This window comes from Paroedura picta, chromosome 2 (assembly GCF_049243985.1).
Source record: "Paroedura picta isolate Pp20150507F chromosome 2, Ppicta_v3.0, whole genome shotgun sequence".
Lineage (NCBI taxonomy): Eukaryota > Metazoa > Chordata > Lepidosauria > Squamata > Gekkonidae > Paroedura > Paroedura picta.
This window is the reverse complement of record NC_135370.1, coordinates 123,952,712-123,972,781: the sequence shown is the minus strand read 5'-3', so window position 1 is coordinate 123,972,781 and position 20,070 is coordinate 123,952,712. Positions and strand designations below refer to the sequence as shown.

The window sequence follows — 20,070 nt, the reverse complement described above, 5'->3', positions numbered from 1 at the left end:
CAGGAGTAGTCAACCTGAGGTCCTCCAGATGTTCATGGACTACAATTCCCATGAGCCCCTGCCAGCAAATGCCGGCAGGGGCACATGGGAATTATAGTCCATGGATGGATATCTGGAGGACCACAGGTTGACTACCCCTGGGCTAGAGGATGAAGGTGGGTGCTGAGCCGTCCGTGACCAGGTGGGGACCGGGTGAAGCCAGGCACCTTGGCTTCTCCTTCCCAAGCTGTCGGTGGGCGCAGCTGGGCGCCGCCATGCCAGCGCTCTCCCTACACGGCACGAGGGCCGGCCGTGCTAAGCCAGGCATCCCTGCGCCTGGCCTAGGCCCTGGCAGCCTTCTCCCCGCCAGCGGCACCCGGGCTGCCTCCGCGCGGGCAGAGCAAAGGGCCCATCCGCCCGTCCTGCGAATGACGCCTCCGTCCCTCCCACCGCCCTCTGTCTGGACCTGTGGAAAGAGAGGCCCTTCGCGCGGTTCTCCCGAGTGTCCCGGTTTGGGCAGTTAATAGCGGAGCAAGCTTTGGGCATCGTGCCCCTCGGCGGCGCGGCACGACTGGGCCTCGGCAGCCTCCGCCCGCGCCCGGACCCCCCTCGTCCCGGAGCCCGGCCCGCCCGCGGATTGGCCCTGACGGAGACCCGTCGCTCGCCGCGCGGACTGCCGGGAGAAAGAGAACATGGCGGCCGGGCCCAGCAAGACCGAGATCCAGACGCTGTTCAAGCGGCTGCGGGCTGTGCCGGCTAATAAGGTACTGCGAAGCGCTCTTGCCGCGAGGGCTTTCTCGATTAGTCGGGGATCGGGGGGAGGTCGTTTGCCGGCCCCAGCTTCCCCCGGCCCGGCAGTGATGTCGAGTCGAGACCCGCCGCCCGTTAACAATCATGGGGCTGCGCCGGTTTTCTAGGGTTGGGGCCGGCAAGGGCGTCTCTGGCGATTTGCCTGCAAGGAACCCTGTCAGAGGACCCGAAGTAGTTAAGAGTTGGTGCGCTAGTCAGGGAAGACAAGGCAGAGCTGGGTGGATCAGCAGTCTAGCTGGCCATATGGCAGCTTCTTGTGGCTGGCTCGTACTTTTGTTCCCTTTCTCTTCCCAGTCACCCGCGGAGCTTTACATTTGTTATCTTCCTAGCCTCTCTCCTGTTTCTTGTAGTCCTGCTTTGACTGTGGTGCAAAGAATCCGAGCTGGGCCAGCGTCACTTATGGTGTTTTTCTCTGTATTGACTGTTCTGGAGTCCATCGGTCACTGGGTGTGCACCTCAGCTTCATCAGGTGAGTGTGAGTTAGCGAGATTGGGGATGTGATCGAGTATAGCCATGCTTGGTCTTGTAGATGTGATCTGTGATGTATGATGTATACTTGTGATGGGCTTAGTTGCTTCTCAGTGCCCTCTCTGTGTACATGTCAAAGGTGTTTGATCAATTAATCTCAGAAGAAAGAGCCTGAGAGTAGCCTAAGTTATTTCTCTTCCCAACACCGGCCCATGGCTAGAAAAAAATTAGAGGGCAGAAGTACAGTGGTGGTGAGCACATCATTATTTACCTTATTAAGTATTATACACTTTGTAATTTATTTGCCAACATTCCACTTGAGACTCGGTGTTATTTACATGGCATAAAACAATGTAATCAAGTAGAATGGGAGACGTAATAAAGCAGTCTTTCTCAATTTTTTGCCAATGAAAACCCCCTGAAACATTCTTCAGACTTTGAGAAACCCCAGAATCATGCAGAATATGGTTGGGAAGCATAGTTGTGTACATGCCCACCTGGGGTCCTTCCCGTTCCCACTCCCTCCAGGCCCATCATTGACCATTTTGAAATGGGCTGACATTATTATACATGATGCCATCCAATAAATGTGCAACAAATTCAGGAAACCCTTCCAGGGCCATCAAGAAACACCAGGGTTTCACGAACCTTGCTTGAGAAAGCTTGTAATAAGGAGTAAGGAGATCTCCCACAACTACAAGTGATTCCCAGACTAGAAAGATCAGTTTCCCTGGAGAAAATGGCTACTTCAGAGGAAGTAGCATAGTATTATACTTGATTAGTGTCCCTCCCTCACTTTCCCCAGGGTTCAGCCACCAGATCTCCAGGAATTTCCCAACAGAGTTGGCAATCCTAGCAAGCATTTGCACATACACTTTTCCTTCACAGATACAGCTCACCCATACCAATTTATTATCACCATTTCAAAATTGTTTTAAAATGTTCTTATGCCCTGATCCTGTGGTGCTCTTCGCCTTCCAAGTGTTTTCAAGGGCCAAAATAGCTGTGTGGGCATAAGCACGCACTATAAAATGGTCACAAGTCTGTGGAAGGCAGAATACAGAGACTGCTGCCACCACCCACCCCCTCTGATTCCAACTACCTTTGAGCATTCCCCACCTGAGCTAAAATAGAGCTAAAATTTAAAAATCTTCTACCATGTGCTACAATGCTGCTGATCAGAGAAATCAATGATTGGCATGAGTAAGAAAGCTAATGTGCAAAAAAGGCTGGCATATGCTTCAGAGCGCAGCAAGAGTAACTTCTTTGTGCAGGCAACAAAATGCAAAGGGAAAGCCGGAGAGGAATGAAGGAAGGACAATCTCCCTCATTGGCACAGCCTGAGATGGAGGCAGTAAGAAGGAAGGAGAAGCTCTCATTAGCAGAAGACTTGTGACATATGTCACACCAACCCTTAGTGCGGATTGGTGGGGGATGACAAATAATTATATTTTATTTATTTATTAGGTTTTTAGCCCGCCACTTTCTGGAGACTCTTGGCAGGTTACAATATACAAAACCCTATAAAACATCATAAAACCACATCCCATTAATAAAACAAACAGAACATGAGCTAAAAAGAGAAAACAAGATTGGTAGCATAATCCCCCCATCCCCGCAGCCGCCCCCCCCCCCCCAGGAAGGGGTACTCTGTAAGTTACTGCGTAGCCTTAGGAGGGTCCCTGTTGTTCCTAGCCCTGATCCCAACCAAAGATAGGGCCCACCCCTTTGTGCACTTCTGTGGTTATGGGTATGTTCCAACCTCTTTTCTTTTTGTTAGTCTAGACCAGTTGTACTCATGAGTGGCTGCTTATTAACACAGGAAGCCCTGCTCAGCAGCATTCTGGAGCTAAACAAGGCCACACTGCCCACTGCCTATTTTAAGATTACAACAGTTATATTGTACTCAGAATGTGAACTCCACTCAGTAGTGGAGCAAATTAGAAGGAACATTGGTCTGGAGTCCCTGATTTGAAGCAGGGAACAGAGGATTTATGTCTAGAATGGCTGGGAGGAACTTTCTCTTTCTGTGGTGATCTCTGAGAGCCAATGTGGTGTATTGGCTACAGTTAGATTTGAGCCAGTAGTATCTTAGAGACCATCAAGAGTTTCATGGTATAAACTTTTGGAGAGTCAAGTTTCTCTCTGTCAGATGTGAGTAGAAATCGAGATCTTTGAGTTCTTCTGTTCTAGTTAGAAGGTAGGAAGGATGTTATCAAGAATGCTTGATTTGGTCAGGTGAGTAACTGTATTGGTCTGAAGCAGCAGAACAAAGTTGGAGTCCAGTGAGACTGCCCCAAGATTTCATGTGGAGAAGTAGGGAATCAAACTTGGTTCCGCAGGATAGATTCTGCTGCTCTTAACTGCATTGAACTGGCTTGAGCTGCGAGCTGTATGTTACCAGCAGTGGTGTTGTCTTGTTTGGGCTTACCTTGTAGTAGGTCATTGCTTTGGTATCATTTTTGCTTTGTTGACTTTCCCCCTTACGACATTGGTGGGTATTGTATTTCCAAGAATGGCTGTTGTAGCTTGGCTGTAGATAGTGGATTGTTTGGTGGATTAGTATGGTGACTTGAGGCATCTTGATACACTTGGCAATCAGAAGATTTCCGGTATAAGATAACTTTTATGCTTCTGTTATGTATTTGTATTGTGGCATGTTGAAAGTGTATTTTTTGCATGGATTAGTTCATGGTCATGCTGGTGGTGGAGTGGAAGTTTCTGAAGTCCTGGTAAAATTCCTCTGGTGGTTCTTTTCCATGCATCCAAATAATGAATTTGTTATCAATAAATCTCAAATACAAGAGGGTGGGAGCTGAGGAAGTGCTGCTCCGTGAAAATGTTGGTATAATGGGGTATATGCAGGGCCCTAAATCTTCACCAGATCTGAAGTAATTGCATATAAAAACTGGCCCAGCTTGGTAGCAAGGTCAGCCATGGTGTTGTCAGAGATGGTGTTGTGATAGCTTGTGGTCCATCTTTATGGGGGATATCAAGTATTTAAAAGGGTGCCATATAGAGGATGGAGCAGAATTGTTCTCTCTTGCCCCAGTGGGACGGACAAGAACGAATGGGATGAAATTAATTCCAAAGAAATTCCATCTAAACATCCGGAAGAAGTTCCTGACAGTTAGAGTGGTTTCTCAGTGGAACAGGCTTCCTCGGGAGGTGGTGGGTTCTTGATCTTTGGAAAATTTTAAACAGAGGCTAGATAGCCATCTGACGGAGAGGCTGATTCTGTGAAGGCAAAGGGTGGCAGATTACAGTAGATGAGCGATTGGGATGTGAGTGTCCTGCATAGTGCAGGGGGTTGGACTAGATGACCCATGAGGTCCCTTACAACTCTGTTATTCTATGATTCTATGATATTGAAGCATAGAGACTCAACATCCATAATGGCCAAAATAGTGTTTCCTGGAAGGTTAAGTGGCTGGGTTTTTCTCAGGTGGGAAACCGTGTTGGTTTGAAGCAGTAGAACAAAGTTCTTTGACCTCTTTATGGCCAACAAAGTTTTATTTAAGGTGTGCACACTTCCTCAGGCACATCACTGGGGGCACTGATGGCATCCAACACTCCTGCAGTGATGGTGCCTATGCCTGAGACAATAGGACATCCTGGGTTGCTGGGTTTGTGTATTTGGGGGGAGAATGTATAAAAAAAAATGCCTGGCTGAGATTCCTGTGGTATGTCCCTATCTGTTCTGTATGTGTGTGAGTAATTCCTTCAAAATCATATTCAGTTCTGTTTGATATTTCTGAGTGGAGGGTCAGGACAGTGGAGAGTGGTATTGGAGAGTTTTCTTTCAGCTTTCTCAATGTAGTCTGATTTGTCCATGATGACAACTGCTTCTCCTTTGTCAGCTGCTTCTTTACTAATGATCACTGGGTAGTTTCTGAGGCTGTTTATTGCATTTTTCTCCATGCTTCTTGATATGTCAGTTATGAAAACATTCTGTAAAGATGTAGTGTAGCATTGCAGCTATTGGGAGGGATCCTTTTTCTTGCAGTGTTGGGTGAATGTTAATGTGCTCTCCTATGGCAGAGTGTTAGACCAGGATATAGGAAATCCAGGTTTGTACCTCCACTCTACTGTGGAAACTTGTTAAAGGACCAGTTGCAGCACTTTTAGCTTAACCTTGTTGTGAGAATAAAACTGAGGAAAGGGATAATGTCGTAAACCACTTTCAATCCCAGTGGAGGGGGGGGGGAAGTGGGGTACGGCCCTGGCCCCTACCTGGTGGAACGAGCTCCCGGAAGAGCTGCGGACTCTGCAGGATTTACCAGGTTTCCGTAGAGCCTGCAAAACGGAGCTCTTCCACCAGGCTTATGGCTGAGGCCAGCGCCACTTGGTGTGATCGGGTCCCCCTCTTCTGCAGTCCTTCAGGCTATCCCTGGTCTCCTCCTTGGGCAATGTCGCCGAGTTAGGTTGGTTGATGTGTTTATGTATTAGGATGGTTTTTATGTATTAGGGGTTTTTATTGGAGGGGTTTATATGCTGTTATCCGCCATGAGCCTTAGGGGAGTGGCAGGCTATAAATCTAAATAATAATAATAATAATAATAATAATAATAATAATAATAATAATAATAATAATAATAATAATAGCAACAATAATAGTACATCTGCAGTTATAAAAAGGATACATAATTCACGTTGTATATGAAGAGATGAAAGGGTTTTTGAAATGTGTGCTCCCGGTTCATCTTCTGTTACTTGCTGGCTCTTGCAATGTGGGAGCTGCCTGTGTTTCAATGGGATGTGTAGGGATATCAAACCTTTCCACCTACCATAGCTATCTGTTTGATCTCTGAGTATTTTAGGAATGTGGATCACCACTTTGTATACACGTGCTAATTATTATAATATAAACTCCCCCTTAGAAATGTATTTTATTCTTTTTTAGTACTCCTGTTTAATTGTTACATTTCAATATGTTACCGAAGTTTGAAGGTTTTGGCTTGGTCTCTTACAAGCACGTTGAATGAAAGGGATTATATGTCTTTCATGGGGTTCCTCCTACCAAGACGCTAGACTCGATCTTAGAGCACAAGTTCTTCAGCCCAGAGATTATTTGCTCTTTATTAGAGCAAATTTAGAAGTTCTCCCAGTTTATCTTCTAAATGGGTAGATCTATAGAAGAAAGTTGGAGTTTGTGTTTCAGTGGAACCTTTTCAGTCTTCAGTGTTTCAGTCTTTATTCTCCTGTGAATTGAGTCAAGCCAGACATGGGTTAGTCTTTTCTGGCTGCTGGGTCAGGAGACAGAAAGCTATTTGATACATGCTAATGGCCAGGTTTCTCATGTCCTGCAGTACTCCCTTGGGAGAGATGAAATGGATACATCTGTGAGCAAAGTTCAGGATGATGAAGGGCCATTCAGTGTCACTTATGCTTCTGAATATCTAGGCAGTAAATAAAAAGCATGGTCATTTCAATCCTAACTGTGCCCTGTTTTTTAAAGATGACGTGGCGTGCATGGAGCTGTGTCTCTGGTGAGATCCATACTTTGTTTGGGTTTTTTTGCTATGTTGTAATATAGAGCTGTAAAATCTTTGTGCATGTGGTACCACGGGGTTTTGTAGATTCAAATTAAGCAAGGCATCATGAATCATGCCCATTGCCATAGAGCAATTGTTTAGTGGTGTTAAAGCTAACTTCCTTTTGGGAAGGAGTATATTGTATGGGATACAAAGATAAAGTTTATTATTTAAAAATCATATTTCTTTCTATGTTGTGTGTGTTTCCTCCATTCCAAAATTCCATGTTCTCTTTTTTAATCCCTTTATGGTCTTCTGGAGCAGCTCCATGCACAACAAGTCTCTTTGCCTCGCATTTCAGTTCTGAATCCAAATGTATTCCCTGTATTTTGGTGCCTGGATCAAAAGGTGACCCTTGCTTTATGTTCAGGTTGAAATGACTCAGGTTAGAACATTTTACTTCCTCCCACATGATGAGGACGCTGGAAATAGTTCATGTATTCCTCCAGCTCTGCCAGCCTTTGTTACTTTTGAATTCTGAATCTGACCTGGTGAACTAGTTTGCGGTAGGCAATGACTTCACTTTTTGTTCTGTTGCCAGGTCTACAGAGCTTGACTCCAACTGGAGCTGGTTTCAGCTGAGATGTATGCAAGTGGGTAGCAATGCCAATGCGGTAAGGATCCATTTGCAGCTTGGTCTTTGGTTTCTTGCCTGGATATTTTTATATTCTTCCCATGAAACTGTGAGGAGAGATGGTACTTGTATTCAGGAAAACATAGTGAACTTTCCTGGAACCCACAAAATGTGTGTTTGGAATCAGCAAGAGGCTGCATGAGGGTTTTTAAAATCCCCCCCCCCCCCTAGTCTTGGAACTCAGCTGCATTTTCTCTTTCCAGACTGCCTTTTTCCGCCAGCATGGTTGCACCACCACGGATGCTAGTGCCAAGTATAATAGCCGTGCAGCCCAGGTATACCGAGAGAAGATACGGCAGCTGGCAAGTGCTGCCATAGCCAAATATGGGAATGATGTAAGTACCAATGAGCCTTTGCTCTTTGGGAAGGATGGAGGACCATGATACTTGTGGCTGAGCTCAGAGAATTATCTTCTCCTGCAGCTCCTGATTGATGGGCTGAGTGGGACGCCCGGCCATTCCCCAGAGAAGAGTGATGCTGACTTCTTCCTGGAACATACACAGGTAAGATGAGTTAACTTGGATTGCAGTATCCCTTTCCACTAGAAGGCTGTATAGACATTATAAGATGTTGTACGGTTGCTACCAAACCATTCATTCATTCATTCATTCATTCACATTTATATACTGCCCTCCCCAAAGGCTCAGGGCAGTTCACATAGAACTGAGAACTATACAAGAAACCATATATATATAAATGTCTATAACAATATTGCTAACTTATAATAACAGGGTAACAGTACAACATTAAACAATAATAATGCAAACAAGTCCAGGAGCAGAATGCCTTGATGGATTTCTGGGGGGAGGGGAGGGGGGCAGGGGCCCTGCAGATGTTGCTGGTTATGCCTGGCCGCAGCCAAATGCCTAGCGGAAGAGCTCCCTTTTGCAGGCCCTGCGGAACTGTTTTAGTTCTGTCAGGCCCCTGATCTCCTCTGGGAGCTCATTCCACCAGGTGGGGGCCAGGACAGAGAAGGCTGGTCGAGGCCAGGTGGACTCCTTTAGGGCCCGGGACCATTAGCCGGTTGGTGGCAGTTGAGCGTAAAGCTCTTTGGGGGGCATAGGCAGGGAGGCGGTCCCTTAGGTACACTGGGCCCTGACCACGTATGGCTTTGAAGGTAATTACCAGAACCTTTAGTCTGATCCGGAATTCAACTGGCAACCACTGCAGTTGATGGAGAATAGGCCGGATGTGGAACCTCCACGGTGTTGTTGTGAGGATCCTGGCCGCTGCGTTTTGGACCAGCTGTAATTTCCGGGTCAAAGCCTGTCATAATTTAGTCTCATTGAGACTCAAGGTGGATGCTAGCAATTCAACTTTGGGCACTGTGTACAGCAGAAATAGAACTGAACTAATGGCTGCCTTTGTAGGCTTTAAATTCCATAGCCTTCCTCAGTGAAAGAAACTTCATTTTACTGTATATATTTTATTGTTTGCCGTTATACTCTGGGATACCCTGAGAAACAGGATACAAATCTTGCTTCACAGCCTGTTTGTCAGCTTCCATTAGACAGCTAACTGGTCTTTGTTAGAAACCGTGCATTGAACTAGGTGGAACCTTAAGCCAAATGAAATAGCTCTGACTGGTATAGCCCACTCTGGGTTGGAGGGAAGACTAATGAATGATTGTCAGATTTCCACCTAAACAGCAAATCCCATTGATTTTGATAGCATTTATATGTGAGTGCTATATGTGTGTTAGGATTTTAATTCTGAGGGACTGGTGCTCCTGTTCAAAGTTAAGAGCAGTGGGTCTGAATGTATTTCAAGGAATGGTCTGAATCCAAATTGTGTTTGAATCTACTGTTCCTCAAGAGGGAGTCCAATTAAGATAAATCTGTGACACACCAGTGAGAGCTCTGGTAGTTCTGACTGGGTATTATACATTGTTCTTAATTATTAGTAGTAAGTGGCTAATCTTTTAGGCTGTGATCTCATTGTTCTGAATGATTCAAGGACCTTTCTGGTAACCAAATTTGCTTTCTTTAAGGCTTGTAATACTTGGGATGTGACTGAGACAGGTCAGAGCACAGTGGAAACTTCACTGGAGACGGAGAGAGCTACAAAGCCATCTGAAAACTGTGAAGTTCCAAGTGAGTACCTTTACTGAAACTTCCCGTAGTGAATCTCTAGGTCTAGTTGGGGAAGAATCATGCTGATCTTAGGCTGGATGACTGGCCATAGGATCGGAGTAGTATAGTAAGTGGGAAGAGTAAAAGTCTTGCAACTCTACAGAAACTGAAAATTATCAGATTTAGGGAAGCAGTTCTGACAGCTGAAGCCCTTTTTGCTTTGAGAGATTATCCAGAAGATGGTTTCCTGCCTGAATTGCCAGGGATAAGGAAGGGGCTATACTGAGAGGGGGAAGGGAAGGGCAGTCATTCCGTTCTCCGCCTTCCAGACCCTGACCCTCATAGCTTTTGATGCATGAGAGCTCCTTGACATTATCCTCTGTTTTTCAAGGTTTGGTGGGTGTTGCTGAGGTAGGGGGCGGTGGGGACCCATTTCCTTCTGGAATCACAAAGCTGGCAGAATCCAGCACAATATTCCTAGAGTGTCAGAGTTAAACTAGAAGAAATGGGTATCTCTCCTTAGTCCAGAAACAAATGTGAAATGTTCATGGTGAAGGAGGTAGAAATGGGTTGTCATTGCTACAGTTTATATCCCCTTCTGCCCATAGATCTTGGCCAGGGTCCTTCAACTGATTTGCTGAGCACGTCTCCCAAAGCGACTCTTGGTAAGTGCGAGGTCTTCTGGTTTTGCTTTCCTCTGCTACTTGCCATCTAATGCTAGTAGGGGGCTTAGATTACCGCTGATTTCTGTGATAGCTGTTAGATCAGCCAGTGAAGTCAGCATTTCTCCCTTCTGGTATTATAGAAGGGAACTGAGTGCCCTCTTAGCCCACCCTTAAAAAGTATCCCATTCATCCTTGCACAGTATTAAGGGTTGTGCACCCCCCACCCTGCCACCTTCTGATCCTGGTATCCTCTCCACTCTTGATGTGGACCTTCTGTCAATATCAGGGGGCGTTTTTTTGGGTTTTTTGCCTATGCCATATCCAGATTATATGTAGAGCTCTGGCATTCTGAACACCCTTTCAGTAGCAAATACGTGCCTGTCTTTTTCTCCCTCAGACGCTTCCATGTGTCTGTCTTCACAAGGGGCTACTTCTGCCAGAGGTAACTGGCTTTTTGTGGCACCCCTGCCTTCTCTTTCTGTGGTTCTGCCTTCAGCCTGATGTTTGTCCGAAGCGTACGTGTTCCAAGTGAGCCAGGAGCTCCTGCAAGATTGATGACTCTGAACTGGAGCCGAGACTAAATCCTGTGCTTTGGCCCCTCTGCAGGCAGTCAGCTGAGCATGCAGGGCTCCAGTTGCCGAAAGACACTTAAGGCATCAGCCACTTGGGCTCTTTTGGAACGGCTGGGCTACCTCTGAGCCCATGCATCATTTTTTAGGTGCACCCTGCCGTGTCGCTGTCTTGGTGATGTAGGTCTTCACGCAGGCAGTGCAGATGTCATTGCTTAGAAGGCTGTTCTCTTTTCTGACCTGGATCTTCTGAAGCATTACTTCTTGGTGTGATCTTATCCTGCTTTTCCACACCTGGGAGAGGTCTTAGCAAAGCCTGTTGCTCTGAAGTTGCATGGCGTGTGGCCTATTCTATTGGTTTTGGATTTCTGTGCCCTGCCGCTCAGACTGTTGGGTGTATGAACCATGCCCATGGCCCATTCGGCTGAGCTGCCCTGTGCTCTGAAGTCTTTAAAGTACGGTTAATTAACAGCAATATACTGATGCCCTCTTTCGTCCGTACTCATTCAGTCTTCCTTTTCTATTACAGATATAAAGCCTTCCCTTATAGGAAAGAAGAAGCCAGGTGCTACCAAGAAAGGGGTATGTGCACTCAGGAGGACCTGCACATATGTGTTTTTATTCACACACAAACCATTCTCACCCACCCTCAGTTTGAAGATTGCCTCCTTGGTTCTCTGGCTTCTTCTTCTTCTTTTCTTTTTAAACTGAGTTGAATGTTAGCCCAAATGAATCTCTTTCCAAAACTGCTTGGGTTTTAGTGAGTAGTGGGGTGGAGTTCTGTACATGTCTTCTTGTTCAGTCATAATTTTCCAGGTGGTCTTATTAAGTCTGAGAGGCACGTCGGGTGCAACTTTGATTTTAGTTGGGGATGCTTCAGCTGTGGAGCAGGAGTTCAAGAGGGCTGGAAGTTCCTTAAGAGTGCACTGATCACAAACAATTCAATTGAGAAGGAAAAGGAGGAGCCTAAAGAAGCCAGGGTGGCTCCATAAGGTGCCTTGAACTAAGAGGAAAGGTGGGATTTATGGTTTTAAAAAAATAATAATAAATACATAAACAAAGCATTTTTTTTGTAAGATTTTGGGGTGGGGTGAAGCCAAAAATCTTGCTGAAAGTACTAATAGCCCATGTTCCTGGTGACATTCCTCTATAAGGAAGCCCAATATATGTATTTTCACAAGAGCTGTAACACACAAACCATCTTCCATACCAGGATAGAAGAACTTAAAGTGTAGAAGTATTATAACAGCTATGCCTGGAGTGAAAAATAAAGCTCACGGACTTTCCTGGGCAGCATTAGTAAGGAGCCACTGCTCTAACATAGCCTTTCCAGGCTTGGTGAGTTCAGGAGTATTGCAGAGCTCAGAACCTCTGGCGTCAGCCCGCTCCCACTCATGGTCTCCCCAGGCTCTTCTTACACTTCCTTGTTCCTGTACCGATCCTGTTTCGCTTGCTATTCTCATAACCAAATACAGAGGTGAGAGGTGCAGAACGAGGCTGGAAACCTGTAAGGGCGAGAACAAGGCAGTGTGTCTACTACACCTCCTCTTCGCAGGACTTTAATGCATATATTCATCAGGTGAATGAAGGAAGACCAAAAAGGTGATAGTGTTACCAAACAAAAATCAACAAGCCTAACCAACAAGTAGTTAAGGACCCAAAGGGTCCACAGAATACAAACAATCAAATTACACAACATTTATTGTGCACAGCGTATAAAGTTCAAAGCAGAGGCAAGGCCTAGACTAATCATTGAAATACCACAATATACACCATACAATGATAGACATAATGCATTTTGACCCCAAAATGGGTCTTCCTCAGAGGTCTAATCCTGAACACACATGTAATGCAGTAGAAAATGAAGATTTATTTATTTATTTATACTGCCTGACCCAGTAGGCCAGCTCTGGGTGGTGTACAACAGTGGTCCCCAACCTTTTTTCGGCTGGGGACCGGCAGGGCAACTGCCCTGCCCACGCTGCGTGCATGCGCGGCGCGGCCCTGATTCCCCCCCCCCCCCCCGCAGTAAGAAGCTTCCTGGGCCACAAGCTTGCGGCCTGGGAAGTTTTTTACTGCGGGGGGGGCGGGGAGAGGGAACCGCGGCTCGGCGCCATGGCCTTCGCGGCCTGGTACCGGGCCGCGGACCGCAGGTTGGGGACCACTGGTGTACAAGATATGTACATTTACAGAAAGAAATATTTTTAAAATGAATTTAAAACAGTTTAAAACAACACTAATAAGGACTTCTAATCTAATTAAAAATATTCAGCATCAGCAGGCTGGTATCTTAAATCAAATCAGACAGTAGTTTGGACCTACCTCACTTGATGGTGGAGGGCAAGCATGTGGGAAGGTGGGGGCCAGTAGAAGCTAAATGTTCACATTTCATAGGTCCCAGCTAAAAGCCTGGCGGAAGAACTCCCATCTCGCAGGAACTGTGCGAGTTCCAACAGGGCCCAAATGTGTTTTGGGGGCTTGTTCCATCAGGACAGAAAATGTCCTGGCGCTGATTGAGGCCTGACGTATCTCCTTGGGGCCAGGGACCACCAGTTGGTTGGTGTTAGCAAAGCATAACGTAGCTGGAAAGGCATTCTCTCAGATACTTAGGACCTGGAGCACCGATGGCCTTGTGAGTGAGCACCAATTCCTTAAACGGGATCCAGAATTCAACTGGGAGCCAGTGCAGGTGTTGGAGCCCTGGCCGAATGTGTGTTCTCCCAGGCAGCTGCATTCTGGACCAGTTGTGGTTTCTGGAACAAGGATAAAGGTTGGCCTGCCTAAGGTGAATTACAGAAGTCCCAGTATAGAGATGACAGTCGCATGGATCGCTGTGGCTAAGTGATCTGGAGCCAGGTAGCAGCCAGTGAAATTTTTTTTAACTTCAATTTATTCTCTGTGAATAACAAAATCATTTCAAATAGAGCTGATAGGAGCTGTCCGTAGATCAAGTGTAAGTCTTCTTTTCCAGTTCTGGTGTGTGTCAGTGGCTTCTGTGCATACAGGCATACACCAGAACTTTTTAGCAGCTTTGCAGAAGAAGACTTGATAAATGGATAGCTCCTATCAGCTTCATTTGAATTGATCTTGTTATTCATACAGAGTAAATTGAACATTTTAAAAATTTCACTGGATGCTATCTGCAGTCTCCACTGCATTACATGTGCGTTCAGGATTAGACCTCTGAGGAAGACCCATTTGGGGATCAAAACATCTTAGGTGGGGCATATTATGTTAGCCTGTGGGGACTTTGTCCGTATTTTTAACTTTTCAACTTTATAAGCTGTGCACAATAAATGCTAATGTAATTTGATTGTTCATATTTTGTGAATCCCTAACCTTTTGGCTCCATCAGGTGAATGGACCTTGTATGGACATAGTGATAGAGGTATGTTTGTCCTTTACAGGAATTAGCAGCATGTCTCAAATCAGTTCTAAAACAGCTGGATAAACCAAGGCACAGCTTGTCTTCATGCCTTCTCAGTCTGCGAAATCTACAGCAGTTAACTCCTTGGCAATTACATTATTCACAGTTCGTTATTGATGGGCATTTTGGCTTTTCTGAAGATGCTTACTTGCTGATTCTTCTTTTAGTTGGGAGCCAAAAAGGGTCTTGGAGCTCAGAAAGTGAGCAGCCAGAGCTTCACAGAAGTGGAACGGCAGGCCCAAGTGGCGGAAAAGCTGAGGGAGCAGCAGGCTGCAGAGTACAGGAAGCAAGCAGAAGAGTCTCTGTAAGTGTGACAGGTTTGCAGGATCTGTTTGCTCACAAAGGCTCAGAGACAGTGACTTCCTCTCCATAGTACACAGAGGTACTATGATCAAACATGTATAGCTTTTTCCAGGTCTAGGTTTCAGTAGCCAAGTAAACTGCCATTCAAAATGATGAAATACTGGGATGAACTTAATGTATCATGGGGAAGGAGGGGTCTGCTTGGGGCCCCGCTGTGGACTGATATTGCTGTTCTCACTCAGGGTGACCTCAATGAGACTGGCCTACCAGGAGCTGCAGATTGATCGGAAAAAAGAGGAGAAGAAGCTTCAGAACCTGGAAGGGAAGAAGCGTGAACAGGCTGAAAGACTGGGCATGGGCTTGGTGTCCAGAAGGTACTTGCTGTGCTTGAAGAACAAGGAAAGTGTGCTGGGTGGGTAGATGTCTCCTGTGTATCACCTACCCTGGGTTGCTTGGCTGTTGTGCTACTGCTGTTTAAGTATGAGATGACCCATGGAGAGCTGTGCTGTGGAATGTACTTGCCATGATTTAAGGATCCCGAGTTTTTTGTAAACAACAAGGTCTGCCTATGCCCCAAGCAGATGACTCTGTATGCATCTATCTTACTGCTGTCTAGTACATTCATGAGCTGGGTGAATTGAAGCTCTTTTTGGCTGCATCATTCTTGATAGAATCTAAGTCTAGATATATGAAGAGGACATAAATACCTTAAATGTGCCGCAGTGTTCTGGCTCCCAAATTTGCCTCAAATCCTGGCCTCTCCAGTTGATTAGCTCGTGGCAGAATCTGAAGGCAGCCTTAATAAAAGGAAGCAAATTGTTTGCAAGAGGGGTGACTACTTGGGAATCCTGCGTATGCAACCTTGAGCTCCCTAAAGGATGTAAAATTTACATATATAGTTTGCTAAAACTGGGTCTTGTTTTTTATATTGATGGCATTCATAGTATTGATGAGTGGTTGCTGGGATACATGAGTTCTGCCAAGACTTTCTCTCATCCCTTGTTCCTTCCAGTTCCATCTCGCACTCTGTCCTTTCTGAAATGCAAGTGATAGAGCAAGAAACGCCGGTGTCTGCAAAGTCCTCTCGCTCTCAGCTGGATTTGTTCGAAGATACTGGAAGCTTCACATCTGGACCGCCCAAGTAGGACGGCATTGTTGTCTTCAGTCTTACCTGATCTCTTTTTGCCTGGTTGGATCAAAACTATCATTTCTGTTTGTTCCCTAGGTACAAGGACAATCCTTTCTCACTAGGAGATGCCTTTGGCTCGCAGTGGGAAACAGACAACTCCTCTTGGGGCATTGACAAAGGAGAGGAGGAGACAGACATCACCATCTCCAGCATCCGGCCCATTGGTGACAGGTAGAAATGAATCAACCTTGGAAAGGAACTTTGTGGGAGAAAGATTTAGGGACACGCCAGCCATCCTCCCATGATAAAAGCAGCTATTTCTAAGTGATGCTTCCTAAGCCTTGTAAGCTCTTCTGAAGCACTTCCTGTTACAAAGGCATGGAGGAAAGCCAAGGCTGGCTTGGGGGGGGGGGGAGGGAGCAAGTGATCTGAAGCGAGTGAACAGAAGGCACAAACAAGGGAGCCTTGTGGGATTTTGGCAAAAGAATTTCAGGGGAGTGCAGGAAAGACTGGAACGCTTTCAACATAGATCAAAGCAACATGACTGTTGAAAAGCTGATGTTGTAACCTGTGAAGTCCATGCCACGTTTGTTTTCTTACTTGAGGGTAATGGAAATGACATGCAGCAAGTGTAAGCTGGTAGTCTTACTGGAGAAGAAATGAGGACTTGAGGCATGCTTACCCACACTCCATATCATAATAATGGTAATGAGGGAAGGCAAAGAGTCTGTGGACGGAACACATGAAGCACTCCTGATGGTGTCACTTCTCTTTGGCTAGACCAGTGGTTCTCAATGTGGGGGTCGATCAACCCTTTCACAGGGGTGGCGGCAGAACAAGCAGCTTGGCTGGGGGGCACCATCCACACAACAGCCTTGCGAAGTAGATCGAGATAAAATGTTCATCTGTCTGGAGCAGCGGAAAAGAACAAGATTGGCATGGTGGGACAAGAGGCAGAGCTGAACTGAGAAACCCCAGGGAAAAAAAACCAGTTTATATTCAATCACGAACAATGGATCTTCACGCCATTGGTCAGTTTCAGTTTCATTTCTGTGAAAGAACACGTCCATAATTTTATGGTTGGAGGTCACTACAACATGAGGAACTGTATTAAAGGGTTGCTGCATTAGGAAGGTTACAAACCACTGGGCTAGACCTCACTTGGAGTGTTGTGTGCAGTTTTGAAAACCATAGTTTAAGAAGGATGTTGACAAGCTGGAGTGTTTCCAGAAGAGGGCAATAAACATGAGGCTAAATGGACATCTGGCTGCATAGAATCATAGAGTTGGAAGGTACCTCCTGGGTCATGTAGTCCAACCCCCTGCACTATGCAGGACACTCAGAACGCTATCAGTCATTCACTCTAACCTGCCACCCCCTTGAACCTTCACAGAATCAGCTTCTGAGTCTTAGAAATCACAGCTGCTCAAGGACTGACTGATGATTTGTTCCAAAATGTTAGGGTGGGTAGTAAACCGGCTCCTCCTGATTGCTGATTCTGTGAAATTAGGCAGATTGTGGGAGAGAGGGTAGGAAGGGGTGAGCTGGTGCTAGGTTCTTGTGGCCCTTTCTTCCATGCCCAGGGTGACACTCATTGCCGCTTTGGGGGTCAGGAAGGAATTTTCATTCAGGCCAGATTGGCCAAGATCCTGGGGGTTTCTTCCCTTCCTCTGGGCATAGAGTCACTGGGGGGAGAGGGTGGATGTGGTAGTTGTGAATTTCCTGAGTTGTGCTGAGGGTTGGACTAGATGATCCCCGAGGTCATTTCCAGCTTTATGTTTCTAAAAAAGTGGGCACCAGGAAACACGCTGGTAAGAGCTTGCACTACTGTGTTTCTGACTCACGTGGATGAAAGACTCTGGGACTTTGTTTAAAGAGAGACAGAGTGGCTTTTTCAGATCAGGAAGGTGTCACGCCATAACCCAGGTTGGAACTGATGGATCTAAGCTGTGGCTGATTTGGGTAAAGGGCATTAGCATGCGAGAAGCTCAGCAGCTTTCTTTATTGCTTCAGTGTGTTCAGCACTTGGCGTGTTTTATTTTCTCTGCCTCTCAGGCCTACCAGCAGAAGGGAAACTGAGGGCAAGATATCCATAGTGGAGTCCAATGAAGCACGGCAGAAGTTTGCGGGGGCCAAGGCCATCTCCTCCGACATGTTCTTTGGGCGGGAAGCGGATGCTGAGGTGAGGACGGCACTGATTCCTCAGCCCTTCACTTGCTTTGCCCACAACCCTTGTCAGCGGTGATGGGCCCGACCACCATTAGCTAATTTTCTGTTTCTTGCTTTGTTTTCCAGTATGAAGCCAGATCCCGACTACAGCAACTCTCCGGCAGCAACGCCATCAGTTCTGCCGATCTGTTTGGAGAGTCCGAGTCTGTGAACTCAAGTACGTCGAGGGCCGGAGCAGCGTTCCATTGGGATCCTGCTGGGCGACTGTAGAAGGGGCTGGGCTGTAGAGAAGCAGCCCAACTATAACTTGGAGCTGAACAGCGCAAAGCTGTTCAAATTGGTCCAGTGGCCCAAGCATCTCTGTGAACTGCAGCCTTTCACAAGAGATTGGGAGCCCCTGTACTTCAGGTGCCTGGTCAGTAGCAGTACGTTGTCCCTCAAACCTTCCTCCCTCCCTCCTTCCTTCCTTCCTTCCCTGCAGGTGGTGTTTCCATCGGAAATGTTCTGCCGGCCGCAGACATTGCCCAGTTCAAGCAAGGGGTGAAGTCTGTTGCTGGCAAGATGGCTGTTCTGGCCAATGGTGTGATGAACTCCCTCCAGGTGAGGAAAGTCAGAGGCTTGCAAAGTAGCTTTGTCTTAGAGGGGGGCTTAAATGTCAGGCATGTTGGAGGCAGCACAGGGGAAAAGTGCTTGATGCATTTTTGTTGAAACTCTAGCAGGGTTCAGAGGTTTAAAAGATTTTTTGTTAAACAGCTAGATACTCCCCAAACATGTTATTTTCCTACATGCAGCAGGAAACACTAAATCATGCTAAATTGTGGAGTTTACCCTTGGGATTGTAGAGTGGAAGAAAAGGTTGCAGTCTGAGGCCCACTTTCCTACCCAACCCCCTTGACCTGAGTAAGCCTTACAGGTCGTCGCAGGAAGCTCGTTTCCTCTGAAGGTAGGGCCCACAGGGGGCAGCAGCAGCAAGTGGGCAATCCGGAGGGAATCCGACTCCCTTAGACACAAGCCCAAGAGAAACTACAGTGGTGCTACAAGCAAGGCGTTAACTCTGCCCGTCTGCTGGGGGTGATGGAACTGAGCCAGAACAATGTCTGAGGTTGGGGCAAATGGATTGACTAAGAGCTGCTGTTGGGTCTTGGCTCATCTGTTCTTGAATAGTTCCACTTGAACTTTTTCTTGCCCTGCTCCTCAGTAATGGCTCTGAGGCAGGGGCAGCGGCTGACACTAGAGCAACCGAGAAGTAGCCGCTCAGGCTCACCTGAGGTCCTGCACAGAGGCCTTCTTTCTCTATTTGTCACTATGAGAACACACAGCAAAATTTTCAAACCCTTCAGGGAATTCTGTATTGCTGCTTCATGATTGAATTCAGAGCTGTCCTCATGCTAATCAGCCGTGTCAGAGTTCTGAAGTCAGTCCACACACGGCTCCTACAGGTGTGTAATACTTAAGGCAGGGCACAAAGGGGAGCTGTGGATTCACACTTCCTCTCCCTTCTGTATCTGGAATGTGAATCTGGACCTTCCATGCAAGCCTCACATTCATGGCTCTGTGTGTGACCCCAAGGCACATTTCTGTACCTACCTGTGTAGACATTATTGGGGTTAAACGTGCTTCCCTTTGATTGATGGCCGTTTTCTATCGTATCTGTGTCCCCTGATACAGCATGGTGGGATTCTCTGCCAATGAGGATGTCCTTCCTTATGGCTCATAGGGCCTCACAGAGAGTTTAACAGAATACACTTGGTTTCCTTAGCATGATGTTCAGGTGATCCACTTTAGCTCACTTCGGCATGTTTGGGATTGCATTGATTGGACTGTCACCGTATCTCTCTTTCGCCTCCCCTAGGATCGGTATGGCACATATTGATGTCTCTGGGGAATTTGCTGCTCATTGCCGTCAGTGCTGCTCATTGCCGTCAGTGAAAAACCCCTCGTACACTGAGTCACCTGGCAAGATTTCTGCAGGATTATTTTTCAATTAAGCATGAATGGAGGGCTGCTTGAGAATAGGGTTGGAAGGAGAAATGGACATGCCTGGCATTGGGTCAAAACCTCTCTGGACATCAGTTGTGTTAGAAACATCCCCCCCCCCCCCGCCAAACCCCAGACATCCTGCAAACCGAGCACGAGCTGGCCCAGAGAATGTCCCCTTGCTGCTATGCAGAGAGCCAGGGCTGCATACGAATGATCACATTGTGGTGTTGCTGCTGCTGGGCCTGTTTTATTCCACAACGATTGCTCTTGGCAGAACAAATATTGTGGAGGCAGGAAGCGGTACTGAATACTCTTCCCACTTCTGCATCCA

At 46.6% G+C, this 20,070-nt stretch overlaps 1 protein-coding gene across 1 annotated transcript; it reads left to right on the top strand.

The window, feature by feature from the left end:
• The first annotated feature begins 589 nt into the window (after window positions 1-589).
• ARFGAP2 (ARF GTPase activating protein 2) lies at window positions 590-19,668 on the top strand. Its single transcript, XM_077322381.1, has 16 exons — window positions 590-743; window positions 1,140-1,258; window positions 7,333-7,405; window positions 7,629-7,760; window positions 7,848-7,928; window positions 9,416-9,518; window positions 10,106-10,162; window positions 11,261-11,313; window positions 14,326-14,462; window positions 14,704-14,835; window positions 15,474-15,602; window positions 15,687-15,821; window positions 17,646-17,772; window positions 17,886-17,976; window positions 18,241-18,359; window positions 19,612-19,668. The coding sequence occupies exons 1-16, from the start codon at window positions 672-674 to the stop codon at window positions 19,630-19,632; spliced, it is 1,581 nt and encodes a 526-aa protein (XP_077178496.1). The 5' UTR covers window positions 590-671; the 3' UTR covers window positions 19,633-19,668.
• The last annotated feature ends 402 nt before the right edge of the window (window positions 19,669-20,070 follow it).